This window comes from Conger conger, chromosome 11 (genome assembly GCF_963514075.1).
Source record: "Conger conger chromosome 11, fConCon1.1, whole genome shotgun sequence".
Classification (NCBI taxonomy): domain Eukaryota; kingdom Metazoa; phylum Chordata; class Actinopteri; order Anguilliformes; family Congridae; genus Conger; species Conger conger.
The window spans coordinates 24,476,686-24,497,601 of NC_083770.1; the positions used below are offsets into that span (position 1 = coordinate 24,476,686).

At 41.9% G+C, this 20,916-nt stretch overlaps 1 protein-coding gene across 1 annotated transcript in view; it reads right to left on the bottom strand.

The window, feature by feature from the left end:
• LOC133140788 (rho guanine nucleotide exchange factor 28-like) overlaps positions 1-20,308 on the bottom strand; it is a 65,135-nt gene extending 44,827 nt beyond the window's left edge. Inside the window, exons 1-8 of the mRNA XM_061260989.1 lie at positions 20,021-20,308; positions 17,162-17,205; positions 10,849-10,999; positions 9,309-9,605; positions 4,112-4,295; positions 3,032-3,221; positions 1,852-1,927; positions 143-189 (exon numbers count right to left, since the gene is read on the bottom strand). Coding sequence (XP_061116973.1) covers positions 143-189; positions 1,852-1,927; positions 3,032-3,221; positions 4,112-4,295; positions 9,309-9,605; positions 10,849-10,999; positions 17,162-17,194 — 978 coding nt within the window. The 5' untranslated portion in view covers positions 17,195-17,205; positions 20,021-20,308. The remainder of the gene's footprint in view (positions 1-142; positions 190-1,851; positions 1,928-3,031; positions 3,222-4,111; positions 4,296-9,308; positions 9,606-10,848; positions 11,000-17,161; positions 17,206-20,020) is intronic.
• Between the last annotated feature and the right edge of the window lie 608 nt (positions 20,309-20,916).

Sequence of the window (20,916 nt, forward strand, 5' to 3'; positions counted from 1 at the left end):
CAAAATAACAATAAATATATACACCTGTTGGAGAAAATCAAAGTGTAATTTAAAGAAATGAATGAATAATGGTTCAACATAATGTCTTGATCACACAGCAGCCCAGTCAGGTACAGTAGCCTACATACTGAGTCACACTCACGCTGTCAGATGCTGCATTGTCTTTTTCACACAGCTCTGTGGACAAACCTGCAAGTTAAAAAAATAAAGCACTTTGCTATCTTGTAAACCACACAGAATTTGGGGTAATGTGATAAAATATAAAATGACATGGATATACAAGACAAACTACAAATGTACTGGAGAATCTAGGACATTTTTTTTTTTTTTTTTACAGAGGTGGACTTTAGAGAAAGTACATTTATTCTCTGGATACATTCACACATGCTGGACTGTTATACCTGTTATATGAAACAATGCTGTGCATTTCGTTACAAATGTAATACTATTACAATAATAATTCTGCATCATCCACATACAAGTCAGTTAAATCATAATACTGACGCTGGTTACAGGTAATCACAGAAGAACACACATGCATGCAAAATTACTGCAATACATCAGAGTATGAGACATTATATCAGGCTGGAACAGCAGCATTCTGCATTCTGGTCATTACTTCAGACTCACATCAGCCAGCAGAGGGCAGCACTGAGCAGCCCAGTGAACCTGACCTGATTTTCTGTCACTGAAAAGATTTGGGCCCGTCCTTAAATGTCAGCGCGTATTCGTGTCAGAGGCCTGTTCACCAACCAACAAGCCTGGGTCAGTAACACAAACTTTAAATATACAAGGAAGTTCCTGTTGTTGATTTGGCAGGTTTCTTCTGGGCAGGCTCAGCAGAATTTAGATCAGGGCCGTTTGTTTTCTTAACCTTGCCAGGCAGTAGCGTGCCGAGCAGTCAGCCCCTCCCTGTGACTGCTGCTGGCTCCATGTCCTGCTTATTTCCCTGCTGTACGTCTTTATTTACAGCCTGTCGGCTGTGCTTCCCTGTATTTCCCCGTTTGGCCCATTGTATGAGCATGGACTCGAGGAGAGAGTGTGGTTTCAGTTAAAGCTCCAGGGTAGGAGGACCACCGTGTGTGGTTCCCCCACTGCTCGGCCCTGAGATGGATCCTGCGGTCGAACCGAGCATCGCCACATATTAACCAGGCCTGACCGCTCTGTTTGAGCAGAAATACAGCATTTGGGCAACAAACGTGCATTATTTTTACAGTCACTTCTAGAGGCGCAGACGTTAAAAAGACATGGAATCTGCTCCATCTGCTCTGGCTCCAGGTACAGTACATTACAGTCACTATTCAGCCAAGGGTGGAGAGAACATGCAAGTTTCCAGAACAGTCCTCACACAAAATAAAACACATATTAGAATAAGAGACACAGGCATGTTTTTGAGGAAACAATATTTAGTTCCCAGTAAGCAGCTCTTTGACCAAAAAAGAAATTATAAAAACTCTTATGGAAAAGATGCTTCCTCAAAAATGGAAGCCGCCACGGTCCTGGCTTTCTCCAAATTGTCTACATGGAGACATTGACAGCTCTGATTAATGGAGCTAATTGCCGAAAATGAGATACCTAGCATTTGGCAGCTGCTGGGGGGAGGGGGGGGGGTTAAAATGGACTGCCGAATGTACAGTTTGAGAATTTTTGTTGAATAAAGAAACATCACAAAATAAGCAAAGATTGCTGCCTAGAATTCCAAGTCACTAGCCAATAAAGGCACGAGGAAATTCATGTAACCAGAAAGATGGAACATTCATAATTCAAACAGAGACACAAAGAATCAAAGGGTCAAAGAGATACACACTAAGCCCAATGGTGAAAGGAGAAATAAAAGCATAGAGAGCCCACCTCTGTCACCAGCACTGCCTTCATCAGCCTCTTTCCTGCTGTCGTTCTTTAGCCCACTTCCTTTAAGAGCTTTGATCTGGTGAAGAGATTCACGGTGCAGGTTAGCCGTGGGATATAGAATTATTGTGATTCTGCGATAAAAATTCACAAAAATACTGCAAATAGTTATTGACAGATTTATTTTTTAACATGCATGAAGTAGCGTGCTTTATTATTCAATCAATGGAATGAACAATAATCGTATATTTCTCAAATAAAAAACGCATTTCCCCAAAACACAGGTTTAACAATTATTGGCCCCACATGTTTAATACTTTGGGTAAACCCCTTTTCCTAAAATTCATTTGTGATAAAGTTAAAGAAGGCTTTTTGATCATTCCTTTATGCAGAACCAAAGGGATTTAAGTCTGGATACTGAGATGGCCATTGCAGAACTTGGATGCTGTTTTCACTTAAACATTTCTGTGTGGATATTGATGTATGTTTGGAGTCATTGTCCTACTGGACAATCTACCTATGACCCAGTCAGAAACAAGATTTTCTGCCAACATTTCCTGGTACTTACCTTGCTTATGGAGTACCTACTGTATCCTGAATCTATTTACTGAACATATCTTAATTCCCTTACATGTACAAGCTTCAGAGACCTCTCTAGGTCTCATAACATTGTTATTATCGGGCACCACTGTCTTTCAATGAAGTGTCACTCCAGTGAATGTAAGCAGTATTTATCTCATCGTAATGCATGTTTTCCACCTTAAACCTCTCGTATTTCAAAACATTGGCTGACTGCATCATCTTCAAAACAGAATGCAAGGAGCATTCTATCATTATGAAATACTGCTGTAAGACTGAAAAGTGTTGTGACCCCAGATGTACTGAGTTTGGGCTTTACCCCAGACATACTGAGTTTGGGCTGTGATGCCAGATTTACTGAGTTTGGGCTGTAAACCCAGATGTACTGAGTTTGGGCTGTGATCGCAGACGTACTGTGTTTGGGCTGTGACCCCAGATTTACTGAGTTTGAGCTGTGATGCCAGATTTACTGAGTTTGGGCTGTGATGCCAGATTTACTGAGTTTGGGCTGTAACCCCAGATGTCCTGCGTTTGGGCTTTGACCCCAGATTTAATGAGTTTGGGCTGTGACCCCAGACGTACTGAGTTGGGGCTGTGAGCCCACCTCATTCAGGAAGGTTGTGTCCCTCAGGCAGCTCCTCAGCAGCAGGATGTGGGCCCCGGGGTGTCTCTGGGGGCCGCGGCGGAGCGTCAGGGTCAGGGCTTGGGGCTCATGGTGGAAGCGCAGCAGGCTGGAGCCATCGGCCCACACCTGGGACACCCCACCCAGGGGCGAGACCAGGGGGCTGGGGGGGCTGCCCAAACATGACCACACAGGACCAAACATGACCAAACAGGACCACACAGGACCAAACATGACCAAACACGACCACACAGGACCAAACATGACCAAACAGGACCACACAGGACCAAACATGACCAAACAGGACCATATATGAGCAAACAACACCAAACATAACCAAACACGACCACACAGGACCAAACATGACCAAACAGGACCACACAGGACCAAACAACGCCAAACATGACCAAACATAGCTACACAGGACCAAACATGACTAAACATGACCACACAGGACCAAACATGACCAAACATGACCAAACAGGACCACACAGGACCACACAGGACCACACATGACCAAACACGACCACACAGGACCACACATGACCAAACAGGACCCTATATGAGCAAACAACACCAAACATGAGCAAATACGACCACTCAGGACCACACATGGCCAAACAGGAGCACAGATGACCAAACAACACCAAACATGACCAAACACAGCTACACATGACCACACAGGACCAAGCATAACCAAACATGACCACACAGGAGCAAACATGACCAAACAGGACCGCAGTTAAGACCCGCAGTTAGAGGATAATCAGACTAATGGAGGCCAGTCTTAGTCTCCTTTACTGTCACAAACACAGCTAGTTCAAAATGATCTTGCCAAACTGTCCTCTAAAAAGCTAAATGCTTGCATTCAAAATTGATTCAATTCCGGTCATGAGCTGATAAAGTAATAGAAATATAAATCCAATTCATTATGCAGACTGGCCTATCAGTATACGACCAAAGCCAATAATAGTTCATATGACAAATACATTTTGCCATTCAATTTAAGCTAAAATGAATATCAACAATGAATAGCTTCTGTACTGCCAGTCTGACTCGTACTTGGAGAGCAGCTCCAGCAGGGCCCCATGCCCCGCCCCCTGGGCCAGCTCCATGGGTGTGGCCCCCTCCTCATTGGGCAGAGTCACAGCCATCAATCCCCCCGGCTGGAGGAGGAGCAGCTCAGAGAGGTGGAGGAACCCCAGGCGTACGGCCAGGTGGAGCAGAGACTCCCTGGGCCTGAGTACTGGAGAGGGGGAGGGGTAGAGGGAGAGGTGGGAAGGGAGAAAGAGGGGGGAGTGGGTGAGAGAGGGGAAGAGGGAGAGAGAGAGTGAGAAATAGATCATTACAGTAGTTGTTTGGTACGTGTACTGCGCTGTATAGAATGGATATATATTTTTTAATATTTCTGTATATTTCCAAAGAGAAACAATACTACATGTAGCTCACCAGACTATCAGGGAAAACTTTTTAACAGTGAATTATGGCTTTTGACTATGTAATTAGGAACTGAAACAGACTTTCACAGTTCACTCAGTTCCAGTCAATAAGCGAAGTTCACACAACCAGAAATATTACGATGTTAGAATTATATCACTTAATTTAAAACACACAATCTGTTTTTCTGTTTTTGGTTTACATTAGATTTTAATTTCTGTTGAACTTTCAACAATATTATTTACCAGCTATTCAATTTCAGAACATAAAATGTTTTGATTATATTTCATTTATATCTAATGTTTTCTATTTTACTGGCATGCTTTGTATAACCTTGTTCCAGTGACCCAGTTTTGACTAATAAAATTGAACCGCAACACAATGTGGCATTTCCGTCCATACGGTCAAAAGCCGGTCATGAAGCTGTGGTCCTTCCACAGAAACCTCTCAGAATGGGCAGTAAGAGTGAAACAAGGAAGCTAGCGCCTACAGAGTAGGGGAACGCTACACGTGAAGTATCCATCTGCTAATTGAAACTGACAGAACACTGCCCAGACAATTCATAACCTCAGCAACCAGCGCAAATTAAGATGCACAATTTACCACAAACAATCCCCCCATTCTGTGAGAACTTTTGGATGAACTTCAGCTATCTGTAGTATTTCCTCTTCCTGGCAAGACTGCCATGTCAAGATATTAATTTACATTCGCTCAGCTTCCTCCATTTAAAAGTGAGCAGCTTTCCTGAATTCTTTTTTGTTTAATTCTGTTTTTGTTTTTTTAAGTGAACATTCCAGCACAAATGTCCATTAAAACATTTTCTATTGGACTTCATTATACACTATATGAAGTTTATTCACAGCCTAGTTGGGCTATAACATAGCAAGCCAACTATTTTTAAAATTCAAACAGAAACGGACCTAACTAATAAATTAACTGTACCCAGTTGTTTTCCAGGCCTGAATTTTTGTGCTGTAAAAAGTACTCTCAGCAAGAGCAGAAGTTGATTGCATTCAGGCCATTACCTTGCTACCCATAAATATCAAGGGGCTAAAAGCACTTCCTGGCATAGATCTGCTAGTTGTGACTGCCTAAAGTTTTCAACAAGGCTGCCTTGGTGACAGAGAAATGGAGCTTGCTTCTTCACTGCAAAACTTTGTTGCTGCAAAATTTTGACATCCATAGATGGATCCCCTTTCCACAAGGATGTGCCAAGCTTGGTAACAAAAGTCAGAAATTTGGCCCTCAATGGTCATTCAGAACCATGTCCTCTTTTTTGTAGAAATGGACAAAGCAGACAAGGTGTGAACTGATCTCTGCACGTTCGATAATCTCAGAACAGTCTCAAAAGACAGGCTCAGTTCCTCTCCGTCAGATTAAAAAAATGAAGATTAATAAATTAACAGAACGGGTTTAGTTTTTGGACCTGCTCCCTCAGTAATAATGATCAGAACCAAATATGGACTGAAGAGCTGACCAATGTCAAGTTCTGTCAGAGATTAAATAACTGCTGGGTTGCTGATGTCAATCACACCATTATATTGGTACCATCTCATTCTTTCCAGGCCTACTTGCAAATATTAAATTGGAAAAAAGATGTGCCTGCGGGGTAAATAAATGCTACAAATAATCATGTGAATGTATATAGTACTTATCATGAACAATTTCAGTCATTCACATACAATTATCATCTGCATCTGTTCTAGAGCCACCTCCGCATGACTGTGAGTCTGAGCATATCTGCAACCTTTCCTGATAGCAGACAGGAAATCCTGCTGAATTGTGTTGTGGGCTGTTTGTTTGGGCTGTTTGTTTGGGGTGTGTGTGTGAGTATGCCTTTCGTTTGTCTCCTGATGACTCATCAGGAGACAAACTGCATTAGGGGGCTGCGCAGCCTCATTTGTTTTAATGTTCTGTGTGTGCGCTCCCTGGCAGTCAGTCTGATGATCGAGTGCCTGGTGTCCCAGCGATCAGGGACTGAAGGCCTGACAGTGCCCCGGGGCATGAACATGGAAAAGGACTCTGAAAGTGTGGTTCTCTCGGTTATGAGACAGGAGCTGTCTCACAGTTTTCATGCTACCTCCCAGACTACAGCACAGGGCTAAGGGTGTGTAAGCTGCACATTAAAACCCACAGGTTTAGCATGTTCATCCAGGGTTACTGTATGAGCCAAACGCATAAAACATATGAAACATATAACACATCTAACACAAACCATCTAGACTAAAAACACTCCATCTAGACTGTAACTAAATGCAAATATTGAGTACAGTACGATGCCTCCCTACTAGCATTGATAGTTGTAAAATGCAATATTGTCTGAAAACTAACAAAGGCATATCTATGGATTAGCTAAACAACTACTTATATTACTGCTACAGATTACTGCTTCTAATTTGTAGCAGTTTGCACACAACAATAATGCCGTTTTAATTTGGGCAGTCCCATGGCTTCATATCAATATGGTACTGTTATTTTGTGTGTTGGCCTGATCACTCAACTTAACATCCATTGCAGTTTCTTTCTGAATACACACCAAACTGATTTGAATGAATAACCTGCATGGACACTCAGAACTATGGAGCACACTGTATCATCATCTGTACATGTCAATGACTTCAGTGAAAAGATCAAACAACAATTCAGTGGCTTTTTTAAAGGAGTGAACTGCTCTTGATTGAACCCTTGTACTTTTTCAAAGGTCATTTCAAAGAAACTCAGGTACATCTGTACCTATTGAATAATTGGTTCAATTAAGTATTTAAAGGCTTGGATAAAAGAAAAACAAAAACCACAGTGGCTCCAATCAATAGTCCAAGGAGATGTGTTTTAATGAATCGGCCTAAAATTCCTGGAAAACTCGTTGCATACTGTTCTCAGTAATGCCAGCTCACAGACATACCCAAGGCTCAGATTGTGTAGCAGTGGGCGTACAGAGTCTGGAATATGGCAACAAGTGCCCGCAAATTGAATTTCCTCATAGCTGTAATTTTGCTTGCATTTTATTGAGACGTTTGTTGTGACTTGTCATAAAACAGACTACCATAATTGTATTAAAGGTAAATTAGATTTGCCTTTTATGTTAAAGAGACAAGTACATAGGTCTTTAACCCCAGCTGTACCCTCTGGCTACTTCCCTCATCAAACTGCCATACTAATTGAATCGTTTGCTACTTCACTGGCTACGCTTTTTAAACAATCCCACGACATAGCAACAACATAGCAACGGTCACTTTCAATAACAATGCTGCAGCCACACAAGAAATAATAGTGAGTAGTGAGTCATTAATAAAAATAACATTCAACATATATTTCTTTCAAAATGTTCCCTTTTATTCCCCATAATTTTAAGTATTTTCTATTCTTTTCTTTTTTTTACAAAACTGTGGCCTTAAATGCTCCTTCTCTACAGAATAGGAAGGTTGCGCACAAAACAATTATGAATGTGCAAAAGACTCAACAGTTTAATACAAAATGAAGGGATGATTTCCAAAGAGTTCTTAATCTCTCTGGCACAAATGTCAGTGGTATTAGGCACAGCTTTTACAGGGCTAATAGCAAATGACCGTTTAACTAGGGATTTACCAAGATTTTATTTCTATAACTTAGCAAAGCATATGGGAACACTATTAACAGCATTTCTTAAAGCCTCTAGTCACTTAATCTTCTTTCTTTCCATTAATTGCTAGAAATTATTTTTTCCTCTTTTGTGTCTTGAGAATATGTGATTTATTTTTTAAACACAGCATTCAAGTTAAGGCACAAGAAATCAATTTTAGCTCCAATTTATCCCAAATAAATTGAAAATGTACATTCCCTTAGCAGTACAGTACACACCTTGCACAATATCAAGTTCACACACTACAATAACAAGTGTTGTGAGCACCTACTGTACGAAAAGTTTCTTTTGGCGAGAAACATACTCAGTGCCATTTTTCATTAAACATGTGGTTTTAGCAAAAACATAACAAGCAGAAAGAAAAATGTACATAATAAAAAACATACAAATGCAAACTCAAAACAGCAGAGGAGAAGAAGACTGGATTTTGGGAACATACCAACATAAACTGGAAGCCAGGACGGAAACAGCAGAGAGCCTACTTCCACATACAGTGGGGTGCAAAAATTTGAGCACCCCTGGTTTAAATGTCTGTTAAGTGATTGAAAGTACTTATACTACTGTGTACGTTTCCACTTTTAGATTTTTGAGATTGCAGATCATTGTGCTTTGCATTACAGCCTAGACCATGTCATACAGGCTATATAAATTACAGCCTGGTAGGGTTAGGGTTAGCTGTACTGTAACTACACATCGTACAAAATCATAAACAGGTACACTGTGAATGTACAGAAGGGGTTGGCTCGTCAACACCTACTGCAGACACTGCTAAGAGCAGTGTGTGCACCTTTTCAATTATTCCATCTTGCTTTAAAATTTGCAGAAAGCTCTCTGCACAGTTCAGGTTTGCTTTTGTTCACATACAAATTCAAATCCAAATTCTTGCACCCCACTGTCATTACTTGCCAAGGAACAGTAAAAATCAGCAAACCAGTTCATGGTGATTATTAGCATACAGTTACTCATAGAATGTGCCATTAAATGTATCACGACAAGCATAATACCAATTTATGAATTTATGAAATCCTGAATTGCAACCTTTCCAAACTTTCATATATCAAAGAATGAATCAATCCAGGCTTCAATTTTCGAACCAAAACACAAGTGAATACCTTCAGCTTGTTCAGTGTGACATTTAACAGACTGCAGCTAATGTAAAAGAGCAGCCAGACCCAGCCCCCCAGCTCCCCAGCCCAGGCGTACCCTCTCCCGGTCGGGAGCCCAGGACGTTCCAGGCGTAGGGGAAGGCCAGGTTGGCCATGGCTCGAGTGACGCTCCGGTCCATTCTGCGCCGGGGAAGCTCCTCCTGCAGGCCCCACCTGCGCAGCACGGCCTGGGAGTCGCACACGCTCAGATGGTGGCCCTGAGTCAGCAGGAACTCAGACAGCTCCTGGGCCTCGTCCTGCACGTACGCCAGACTGGCCCTCAGCTGGCACGAGACCGGGCCTTCATCTGTGTACAGGTACACTGAGGCCGACACCGTCTCCAACAGGTTATGACCTGGACAGGAACAAACCGTTCATAGCTATCATGATGGTATCATATGTTGTACATGATGCTAACCTTAGCCTACACATCTGAAGGTGAGAACAATAGTAATGAATCTAAATACACGAATTAATGAATTAACAATTGTAATGAATCTAAAACGATGAATTAAATCTGCAATTGCAATGTGTTGCATACCACTGGATTATGTCAATTAGCACAGGCTACAAAACACTGCCACAGCAAACCTGCAATTGCTCAAAAATGTACACCTGCGTGAAGCAATTGCATGATAACGCTTAGATTTGTGACAGACACTGAGACAGGAATCCCAATTTCATCTCAGCCAGGGCCTCCAGGTTCCTCCAGCACAGAGAGTAGAAAGCTCTCTGTGACTTCACTACCCCACTGCTTCACACTGTCCGCACTGAGAGATTTTCCGCTACAGACTGTTCCAAGTAGCATACCAGCTGGTGACATTGACAGTTTTTGGTTGCTACTGCATTAGCTATGCAACAATAGCTGGTAAAACAACTGAAATTTTTATTTAGAACTCAATAAATTGAGAGCCCCACTTTAATACAAACTCTCACAGGAACTTACTCTGGGCTTTTATCTCATTTATTTCCAAATTCCCACATTCGAACGTCCACTGTGCACAGACCCTGGAGGTACCGAATGTCTGCGCCAGTGAAACAGCGTGGCTGGCTAAAACAGGAGTGGCACTGTTAACAGAGCAGGGATTGGCACTGTTTATAGAGCTGGGATTGTTTCCAACAGAAAGGAAACAGTGATAAGATCGAGCATCCATCGCAACCACTGTCAGACACAACAGTCTTTCAAATTTGATCTCATCTTGAGAGGTCACTGAGTTTGTTGAGAGAGCACTCTGTGTGTGTGAGTGTGTGTGTGTGTGTGTGTGTGTGCGTGCTTGCATGTGTGCGTGTGTGTGTGTGCCTGCTTGTGTATGTGTGTGTGACACATAGAGAGAGAAAGCACCCTGGAGGGTAATGCACTGCATTTTTCCAACTCTTCTGTAATGTCACAGCATTGTGGTTCCATCGCTGTAATCATCAGATCACAACAATAGTCTGAATCTACACTGAATGCTATGTGTGCCTGACACCAGATGTGTAAATGTTCAGGTAAGGAAAACAGAATGGTCGTGGTTCAGAGTAGAGGGGCCTGAATAAAGTCTCTGTGATCATGGATGTTGCCGCTACAGCAAACAAAACTGCGCTTTAGTCAGACTCACCTGGGACTACAAATCCCAGCATGCATCCCTTGCTGCTCCTCTGGGCTACAGTGATGTGGTCCAGGGTAGACCCCTCCAGCACGATGTAGACCTCTGCATCCTCTGGGACAGGATCTGAGGTCTGCAGCGTGGCATAGACCTTCACCTGCCCCTGAGACACATACACAGGAAGATAAAAGCAGAGGTGTACGGAGGCAGCAGTGTATGTAGGACATCAGCGAGATAATCAGCTCATTATCAGCTCCATGCAGACATACCGTTAGACTGCTGCCCTGGCTTAGTCACAGAGACTAAAATATTTAACTAAACTAAAACTTTAACTAGATCTTTCACTGTGAAACACACCATAACAATCAAACATTCTTCACTGCCAAAATCACCAAGACAATCAAACCTCTTTCACTGCCAAACAACTCACTCATGCCAGCCAGACATGTAAATATGTGTCACAGTGGATGAAGAACAAGGCTGCTAAGCCGATTTGTGGCAGTAACGTAAAACCATGAGGTAGATGACATCCTAACACCAATGTTTCAGGTGGGGGGGTGGTGGGGGGGCATGTTGCAAATACTCATTAGAATACGCTGCACATACTGCATAAATGATGTTATAAAAGTGTACAGTTCTTCATTGGATTGAATATTTCTTCCACTTTCTGGATATGAAGACCCTCAGGAACAATGATGTTGCTAAGTAGAAATTCTCTGTGAAAGCCTTTCATGTGGGGAACAACACACACCCTCCCATCCGTCTCAGCAGCCAAAGCCGTTTTTCTGGATTATGAATGAATGCCTGCGATTCTCTTCCTATTCTGACCGGCCCCTACAATGGGTGTTCAGTTTCTTCCCATAATTAGTATCTGTAGAGGCTGCTAAAACTGAGATGGGTGGGTACAAATTATCACTGTAATTCAAGTCAGGGAGAAAAAAAAAAAAAAGTCATTCACGCTGCCTGAAAATGACTGCAGGCTGTCAGAGAGACAGAGAACAGTACATGCCGTATAACTGAAGCACCCCAGACTACACTTCTGTGCCATGACCTACACATGACCCCATACTCATACTTTAGCACACTGGCCACACTGGTGATTGTGGCAATGTGCTTTTCCTGTCAAACCTGAACATGTGTTTTCCAGTGAAAGATTGAGGATGACTAGAGTAGAGCACAAGACTCTGAGCCAAAACTTCCCTATGCCAAACTCAAGGCAAGTGTATATAAGTGTACATAACACAAAAATAGATTTAATGCAAAATATAAAATGCTCAGCTTTCTATGTCCTATATAGGATTATATATTAGCCATAAATTCATTTTGCACTCGTAAAGGGTATTACAAGATTCAGAATCAACAAATATTTGTGTTACCCAGGAGTGGAGCGATTTTATCGATACTGGTGTATTAATGTTGGAGAACACTGGGAAGGGATCATGGAAGTTGCTGGATAAGTGCACAAAATAAAACCTAGATCCCTCATAAAGCTGGATCATGGACTGAAGAATAAAAAGAGCTGTTCCGGGTTTTACTCAGCACAATTATCCAGGTAACTCAGGCTTTGTGAAACACCCCCCTGGTTGGGTGTGGATACAGGAGAATTCAGATAGGAATAAATGACTGTAATGAAATTAATTAACTCTGTAGGAGTTAATTAATTGTGCAGTATTTCCAGTTTAAACAAAAATAAAGTATCTGAATGGATGCCAATAACCTACTGAACACTAGAGAGGAGATGCAGGTTTAAAGGCAGATTGGCCACACTCCTCACATCAGCTTCTTTGGATTTTCATTAATATTCTGAAACATTATTATTTTGAGACCTTTAGCAATTAGCTTGTATGCATTCCCCAATGAGTTCCCCACATGGTGTATCATAGGAACCTGCTTGGAGTGCAACAATAACACAATTCCCCATGAGCGAAGGCACATACAGAAAGACAAACAGAAATCTGGGTACCTGCAGCAGCAGCTCATAAGAAAGCATAAATGCCTGAGTAGATTTCAGAGTCAATGAAACAGCCAAACAGAATCACAGTCACAAGCCCCCATACTACAGAATGCACCTCTTCTGTGATCATTTTACATAAACAATGACAGAAAAATGACTTTAATGCCTTTAATGGCTTCAATGGGAAAATATTGGGAAACTGAGACATTAGTTCAACAGTGCGTGTATGGTGGAGGCCATTACATGTTGTAGCACACCCCTGTGATTTCCGGTCACAGAAAGGAAGTGACACAAAGGGAATAGCCATAATGAACTGTTTCCTTGGTTAGTGATTAGCTGCAATTAGTCCAATACTGAGATCTAGCTTACAACATTACACATTCAGTCATCCGAGACTGACTATAAGTAAAAGATAGACAGCTGGCCTAGTTGCAGTTGTACTGACCAAACTGTGTGAAATAGGTTATTTATTTGAAATACACTTTAGAAACCAGAACATTTAGAAAACACTCCCTCAGATCTCAGAAAATGTTCAATGAAACATGTTTCTAGGTGAGGATAGGTTAGCTTTTAGCTTTTAGCTAAGCTGTAAGTTCACTTTAGTGGTAGGAAAAGGCGAACATTGCTGGGCTGAATGGCCTGTTCTCACCATTATGTTATGTTATGTTATGTTATGTTATGTTATGTTATGTTATGTTATGTTATGTTATGTTACAGTCATTTTCATTTTTGAGAGAACTTGCATGAGCCATTGATCATCCATGAGCACATGTTCTTGTTAAAATACCTCTGGCCACAAAATATTACTAGTGTCGTACAAAACCAAAAAATGAAATAATCAGGAACAGCAAAGACTCCTTTCAACTTACCAAGATAGCATTATGGTAGAATAATATGGGGTTTGGAACAAAATGCAAATATGTTATTGGGCACACTGTGTTTGTTGGCTTATTACAGGATTCAAAAAGAATCAATGCACAGTAAGACTTCCAGACAAAGGCACAAGAGAACACAGAACGGAGACTGGAACTGGTTTACCATAATAAGAATATTGTATTATTTCTGAAATTGGCACTAATGCGTTTGTATGCGTTTCTCACAGTTCAATAGCAAAGACACAACTGTGTTTTTATCCAGCTAAATCAGATTAAGGCACAGCAGTGTACCATTTATTGTGCACATACTGAACCATTTAGAACAATGATAATGCCAAAGCCCTCTGCAAATGCACAAACTCCCATGAAACCCAAGCAAGTCATATAGACAAACTCACTCAAGTCATAAAAAACTAAAAAACGAATTAGGCTTGACAGCCATTAGTACCCAGTAAAACACAGCAGTGCAGTAGCACATTATTAACCAGGTGAATATCACCATGTTTCCATTCTGAGCATCATCATAACAGAGTAAACACATACTTTTACTGACAATGGCGTAAGTGTTCACTCATGACTCAACAAACCCCACAGAGGTAAAATCTAATCAGGCTACAGATGTGAGTGAAGTAAAAGAGCCCAAGTCCTGCATCCTCCCCAATTTGGCCACAGATCATTTACTTTTCATCTCCTTTGGTTCAAAGGGTTCGGGTCATGGACCTGTTTTTATGTTTTGGAGTTATTTTAATGATTACAATTGTGAGACGCCATGATGGTTGTGTGGTTACATCAGCAAGTAATGTACTGTAATTTATCCCACATCTCTAGAGCTGTGCTTGAGAATGCCGGGCAGTCCAGTTCACATTCTTGCCGTGCATAACAGCAGCTATCCCCACGTGAACTTCCATACATTCCTTTGTGGATCTCACATCACATTCAGGTCCAATCACCAGCAATTAACACCAGCCCTGCTGAGCTTGTTACATAACATGAGTTTAATGGCACTGAATCCTCAAAGGACAAAACACATCTTAAAGAAATATTTCAGATACTCTTCACCATGAACCAGTGACCCTACCAGACTGGGAAGGCACCATATAATCCTCTTACAAAATGTAACTATGTCTGCTAAATGCACTTCATAAAATAATTTACATTCTTCTGGCCCATTACAAACAGACTACTTGAAATATAAGACCCAGAGCCATGTAATTCTGCTACTGGGATTCATTTTGAAATAGCAAACATTTTTTCAGTGAAATTAGTATCTGAACACTAAGTAGTAGCCAGGATGTAGGGCTGATGAAGTAGAGGCTGAGGCAGTTAAACCTATTAAGAGCTGAAACTGTAAATCTTCAAAGGCCAATGAATTTGACTTATTGTGCTGACATTATATCCCCAGTATTAGAAACAACTGTATTTTATTACAGTATTTTAATATGTTAAACAATTCAGCATTGACAGTGTTTGATTTAATGCAGATATGTTTCTTTTTTTTTCATTTAGTTCACTCCTTATGGGGGGAACTTGAAGGGTTGGTCCTTTGTACTTGGTCTTGCAATTACAATGAATGACACTGGAAAGTGAAAACAGCATTAAAGTCCTCCATTACTGTTTCATTAATGTACATAAGTCCATATTTTAATGTTCCTTTAAACTAAATGTCATTTTGTCATGAAAATGCAACAATTATAAGAAAGCTCTTATAACATTTAAAGTTAAGTATTCAAAAGAAGATAAAATGGAGTTTTCACAGCATCTCTGATATGGCATGGACACAGGTCACCACATAGGTCAAGGAGCTAGGAACCAATTCTGCAATGCTGTTACTGTCATACTTTCCATGGAGTGTTAGCGGGCATCCATACTCATTTGCAGGCTGTGTTCTCAGTAACTGTGTGAGTCTGCCTGGCTGAGGAGCGTGGGGTTTCAGCCTCTCACACATTCTTCTCATTCCATCCACACCCTGGCACCCAAGGCCCAACCAGGTGATGCCCCACAGCCAGCCAACAACGCTGGGGGTGCGTACCCTTCCAAACCTGTCCCAGCAAGCACTGCTCTGGCAAGCATTCAGAGAGCTTGTGTTCAAAGCAGACTGCAGCCACATCTGGTTCATAGATGCATTTCACACACTACTTGCCTCAAGTTTTTAGGAGGATTTTCTCTACTGTAAGTAGGCTAAGTCACACAGAGATTATTTTGAGTTTAATTTTCCTACCCATAATAATAGGGGTAGCACATTTACACAGAATGAATCCATTTACATTACACTGAGGTGTTGACCCACTTACAGAGCTGGATATCTTACTGAAGTTCATCTTCAACATCTTTTTAAGGGCACCACAGTAACACCCCAGCTGGGAATCAAATCTACAACCTACAAAGTGTTTCCCTAACCATTCACCGCAAACACACTGCTGGGCATGTTGGGGTAAGCTTTACAGTTCCTATGATAACTAATCTGTTAAAGCTGAAATTGTGAAGCCATTTTGGCACAGTGGAGCCACTCACTCTGCAATGCTTCTGAAGAGTCCTGCTGTGGCAGAGATCTCCACACAGCCTCACAGCCGGACAATACTCACATTGAACGGGGCAACAGCTGTGTCCACGTAGAAGACATATTAGACACGAGACACACGAGACAAATGGAAAGCAAGTTTTATGCCCTATGGAAATCTATTGTTGGAAAATATCTGACAGTCACATCTCACATTCACATTGAACAGGTCTTAGACAGTAGCAAACCTGACAGGATTAAGTTACTCATTAAATGCCCCAATGCCACGTGGAAATCCTGATGATGCCATTGGCCCTGCATTGATTATGTGTTACCATAAGAGCACAACCCTATATAAAAGAGAAAAACACTGGTAAACGGAAAAGGACTTCTTGCAATGTGGTTCTATGATAACAAAGACACGGCCCATTCCCATTGTTGATGTGGTCTTAAGAGGTAAGAGTTCAGAACAAGCAGGCAGCAGGAGGCCAATAAGGAGACGGGACACCATTATGGCCCCTCCCAGGAACCGGCTACACTGCCAATCAAAGGACCTGTCAAGCAGCACTGCCAGGCAGACCACCCAGCCACTCAGAGCTGAACAGGAACCCAGCAGGGAAGAAATTGCCAATTTCCACCAGAATAAAACAGATAAATGAGAAAACATTTCAGTCGCACGACAACAACCCCAGCTTCATAGCCGTTCCCACAACAGATTTCAATTTCACAACAACTTAAAGACACCTTTACAGCTCAAGGGCTCACCTCCATAAAACCAATAAACAACAAACAACTCGTTATTCAGCCCCCGGGGGGGGGGGGGGGATACACTCCATCATCTACAAATCAGGCAGAATTAGGCACATTTCCCGGGGGGAGACACAATACCCCCCAGCCTAAGGTTTCAGCTGTGACTCAATTACTGTAAGCCTACAGGCCACACACATGCACCCAGCGCGCGCGCACACACACTGATGGAGGAGAGGGTACTTTACTCACATACAGAGGCACTTCTCTTCTGCTCAGCTCCATCCAATTAGCATCTGCAGGAACAGTGAAATGGATCATTTAGACCACGCCCACCCAGGTGGCAGACACGTTTTTGAGAAACCCATTAGATTGCTCACAATGAAAACTAAAACATGTCCATTTCCACTGCTTCCACACACACAATCAAAGTGTAATGGCACAGCCAAATATGAATTAGTTAAATTTCACACAATAAAAAAAGAGTTAACAGCTTACCTCTGCACTGGCATCTGTATTTATGCATTTAAAATAAATTTTAATTAAATAAAATACCTGAGTGGATCTCAGTCATTTAATGTGCAGGTTTTTCTGGACCATGGATTCAGGGTAAAATTACATGATGGAAATGAAGATTCAGGATTATATTCAGTTCAAGAAGAACTTCATACAGCGATATTAATAATGTTTCATTCTCAAATGTCATCACACGTAGGTCCTAGATACTGTAAAATAGATCATACGAAAGCACTTTGGCCAAGTGCACCAATTTGAAGTCAAGATGCTAGAATGTCCAGTAAATATTTATACTCATTTATATTCCTGATGAACAGCAGATACAACTGTGAAGCTTTGCTGGGTGGTGTGTAGGGCGCTTAATAAGCACAGCCTCTGTTGCACTATGAGGCCTGGTGACGTCGTCAGCAGTGCAGAGCCACACAGACTGGCGGTATGTTTCTGTAAACAGACCCAGTGGCCCTGTGCCTGGCGCAGTGGCTTCCTGTGCGCCGTACAGACCCTACACTGCCCATTAGCCACTTCCTGTACGCCATACAGGCCCAACACTGCCCATTAGCCATTTCCTGTATGCAGTACAGCCTCAACACTGCCCAACAGACACTTCCTGTATGCCGTACAGACCCAACACTGCGTATCAGCCACTTCCTAACCAGGAACAGAGACAAATTAATCCAGAGGAGGAACCCACTCCCTGAAGTACCTATACCCCAATGACATCCATTAGATCCCACTCCCATCCATTGTCATTACACCACACTGCCATCCATTATCGTTACACCCCAATACCATCCATTATCAATAACATCCCACTGCCATTACTCAAAAAAAGCTTTAATATCTACTGGGAAACACGTTTTGTCGTTTTACATCGACAAAAAAAATTGCCATTCATACCATTCTGCATGGATAAACTCAGAAATCATACCAACTCATTACACTTGTGGTATCATCAGAACTTGGTGGGGTGGGTTACGGTTAGTGTTTGGGTTCTTTAGGGTTAGGGTTAGGGTTATTTACGATATCAGTTACATTTAGAGGAAAATGAAATACTTGGGCTGAATACAATCCACAGATGTTGATAAGAAAACTACATGAATGTAATTTGGAAGGGTATGCATGGGATGGCTAGTACAAAGGCGAGTGCAAATGTTAAATCAATGAATTGTTTAGAGTGGACCTGTGGTGTCCATGGTACCCAGCATTTGGACCGTCATTCAATACCTCAAATTCATTCACTCCCTCCCCTTATTATTATTATTGCTATTATTATTACTTGGGTTGTGCTTGCTGTTGGTATTATAATTACATTTGTTGCTAATAGTAGAATGTCCAGGCTTCACTCACTGCTTTTCTTTCACAACACAGAAGATGGGGGAGCAGGCACAGTGTGCCATTGGGCCAGGATTGGGGGGTTTAGGCTCAGGTAGCTCTGGGCCTCTCAGGTAGCTGTGAGGTCACTCTCACACGTCTGCACACCATTGCGTGCAGAGGGCCACGGATTCGCACACCCGTCATGTGAGATGGCCTTACAAGAAAATTAACAACTTCAATCCTCCCATCTTTTTGTGGCATACCTTTGTTTAGCATAGGCATAACTTCAGCCTTTAGAAACAGAGCTATATCGTAAAAGCTCTGTCTGTAGCCCTGCCATGGCACCACGGACAGAGCATCAAAAGAGTTACAGAGCCTTAGCCACTCCAGCCACTTGGGGGTAATTTGGGAAATCTCTACACTTTGAGAGGACATTCTTCCTTTTTAACATTCCATTACCACTATTCACCGTTCACACCGGTAATGTGGCACACATGAAGTACTACTTAAGAGGACAAATGTAATCAATCTGAGGGCACACACGGCGAGGCAGTGATCGCAACAAGAGTTTTTTTTACTTCCCAAAACATAATGATTTTGCAGAGAAATATCCATAAATGCGGTCTTTCTTCTGTTTTTATAGTTTCAATGGTCATGTTCGTAAATAAATAAATAAATACTATGTTGTATACTATGATGCCCAAATCTATTTTAGTGTTGGGGATTTGAAAGACTTATGCGCGACTTACAAAAGCTAAAAAATTCAAGAAATTGATCCCCAAGAGCCTTCACGTTTACCCAGTGTGTATATGCGGAAGATAATGGCAGTTCTTTCATAGCTACTAAAGCGCATCACCAAATAGTTTTTACTTTTCTGAAGGTGTACTGATTCAGATTAGCCATTAAATAATTGTATTGGTCTATCCTATCATTTAGTAGGCCAAACTAGTTTACCAATTGTGTGTTATTAATATACTTTATTCACATGTGTAAGATGCTAACGTCCTGAACCGCTGGCAATAGGCAACCAGCGAGGGCCATTTTCGTCTAACATTGCCTACGAAACCAGTCATTTCAAAGCTTGTTGATATCCAATACATAAACATTACATTGCAATGGACAATTATTTTTTTAACACTAAAAAGGTGACAGGCGGTAACTAAACTAATCTGCAGGTGCTACATTCTGACTATCGCTTCAAGATTCATCTCGTGAAACCTTTGACAAGTATAGAAGTGGCACCGAACTCTTGCTTTAGGTTACAACAAAAACGCACATTACCCCAGTTCACACGTAGCCTGTTGAGTTGGTCTGTGCCGCCGCCTGGCAATTATAACTTCCACAGCACAGCACTTTATGCAGTTGATGAAATTATTCGTTGACGCTGAGCGAAAGTTTTAAATAAGGCAATTATATCCGTGAGATCAGTTTCGGTTTGTGTGAGATTCTGTCTGGTGCACACCGATGAAGTTATTCACGAAACCATTATATACGAAAAGCGTCTGTGAGTCCACCAGCCGATCGCGCCCGGGCTGGAGTCACTGCGAGCCAGCCGTTGGCAGCGGTCTACTGGCGGGTCACATGGAGAGCCGCACAATAACAGCGTCACATGTTCGCATAGAAACCTGGCAGAAACCCCACTTCAGGATGAAAGATGACGGTAGGAGGTTAACCCCCTCTACAGGTGTGTTTCCGAAGACTGGAAAGCAAGCGATGACATAAACTCTAGATATAAACGCACGTCTGTTACAGTACACTCTGCTGCTCGTATAATAATAATAATAATAATAATAATAATAATAATAATGTAACTCGCCTGTTGCACCACCTGGGTGATTTAGTGGCAGCCATTTTTACAGATGCTCACCACGTTAGCTGAGATGGAGAGGGAGATAATGATTTTTAGTCAATTAAGTTTGAGCCAGGAATTTAGCTAGGATACTGGGGAGCCCCGACTCTTTGTGAACTTTAATGACTGCAGTAAGTCAGAGTCTCATCCAAAAGACATCATCTCCTACAGCAGAGGATCCCCATCACAGCACTAGGGCATTGGGATTTTATTTGACCAGCAGTGTAGCAGGCATGCAATGGTGCAATGATAAGGGTGCTGGACTGGGTACCGGAGGACTGCAAATCCAGAGGTAGGGCCCTTACCCCCACATTGCGCAAGGGTTGGG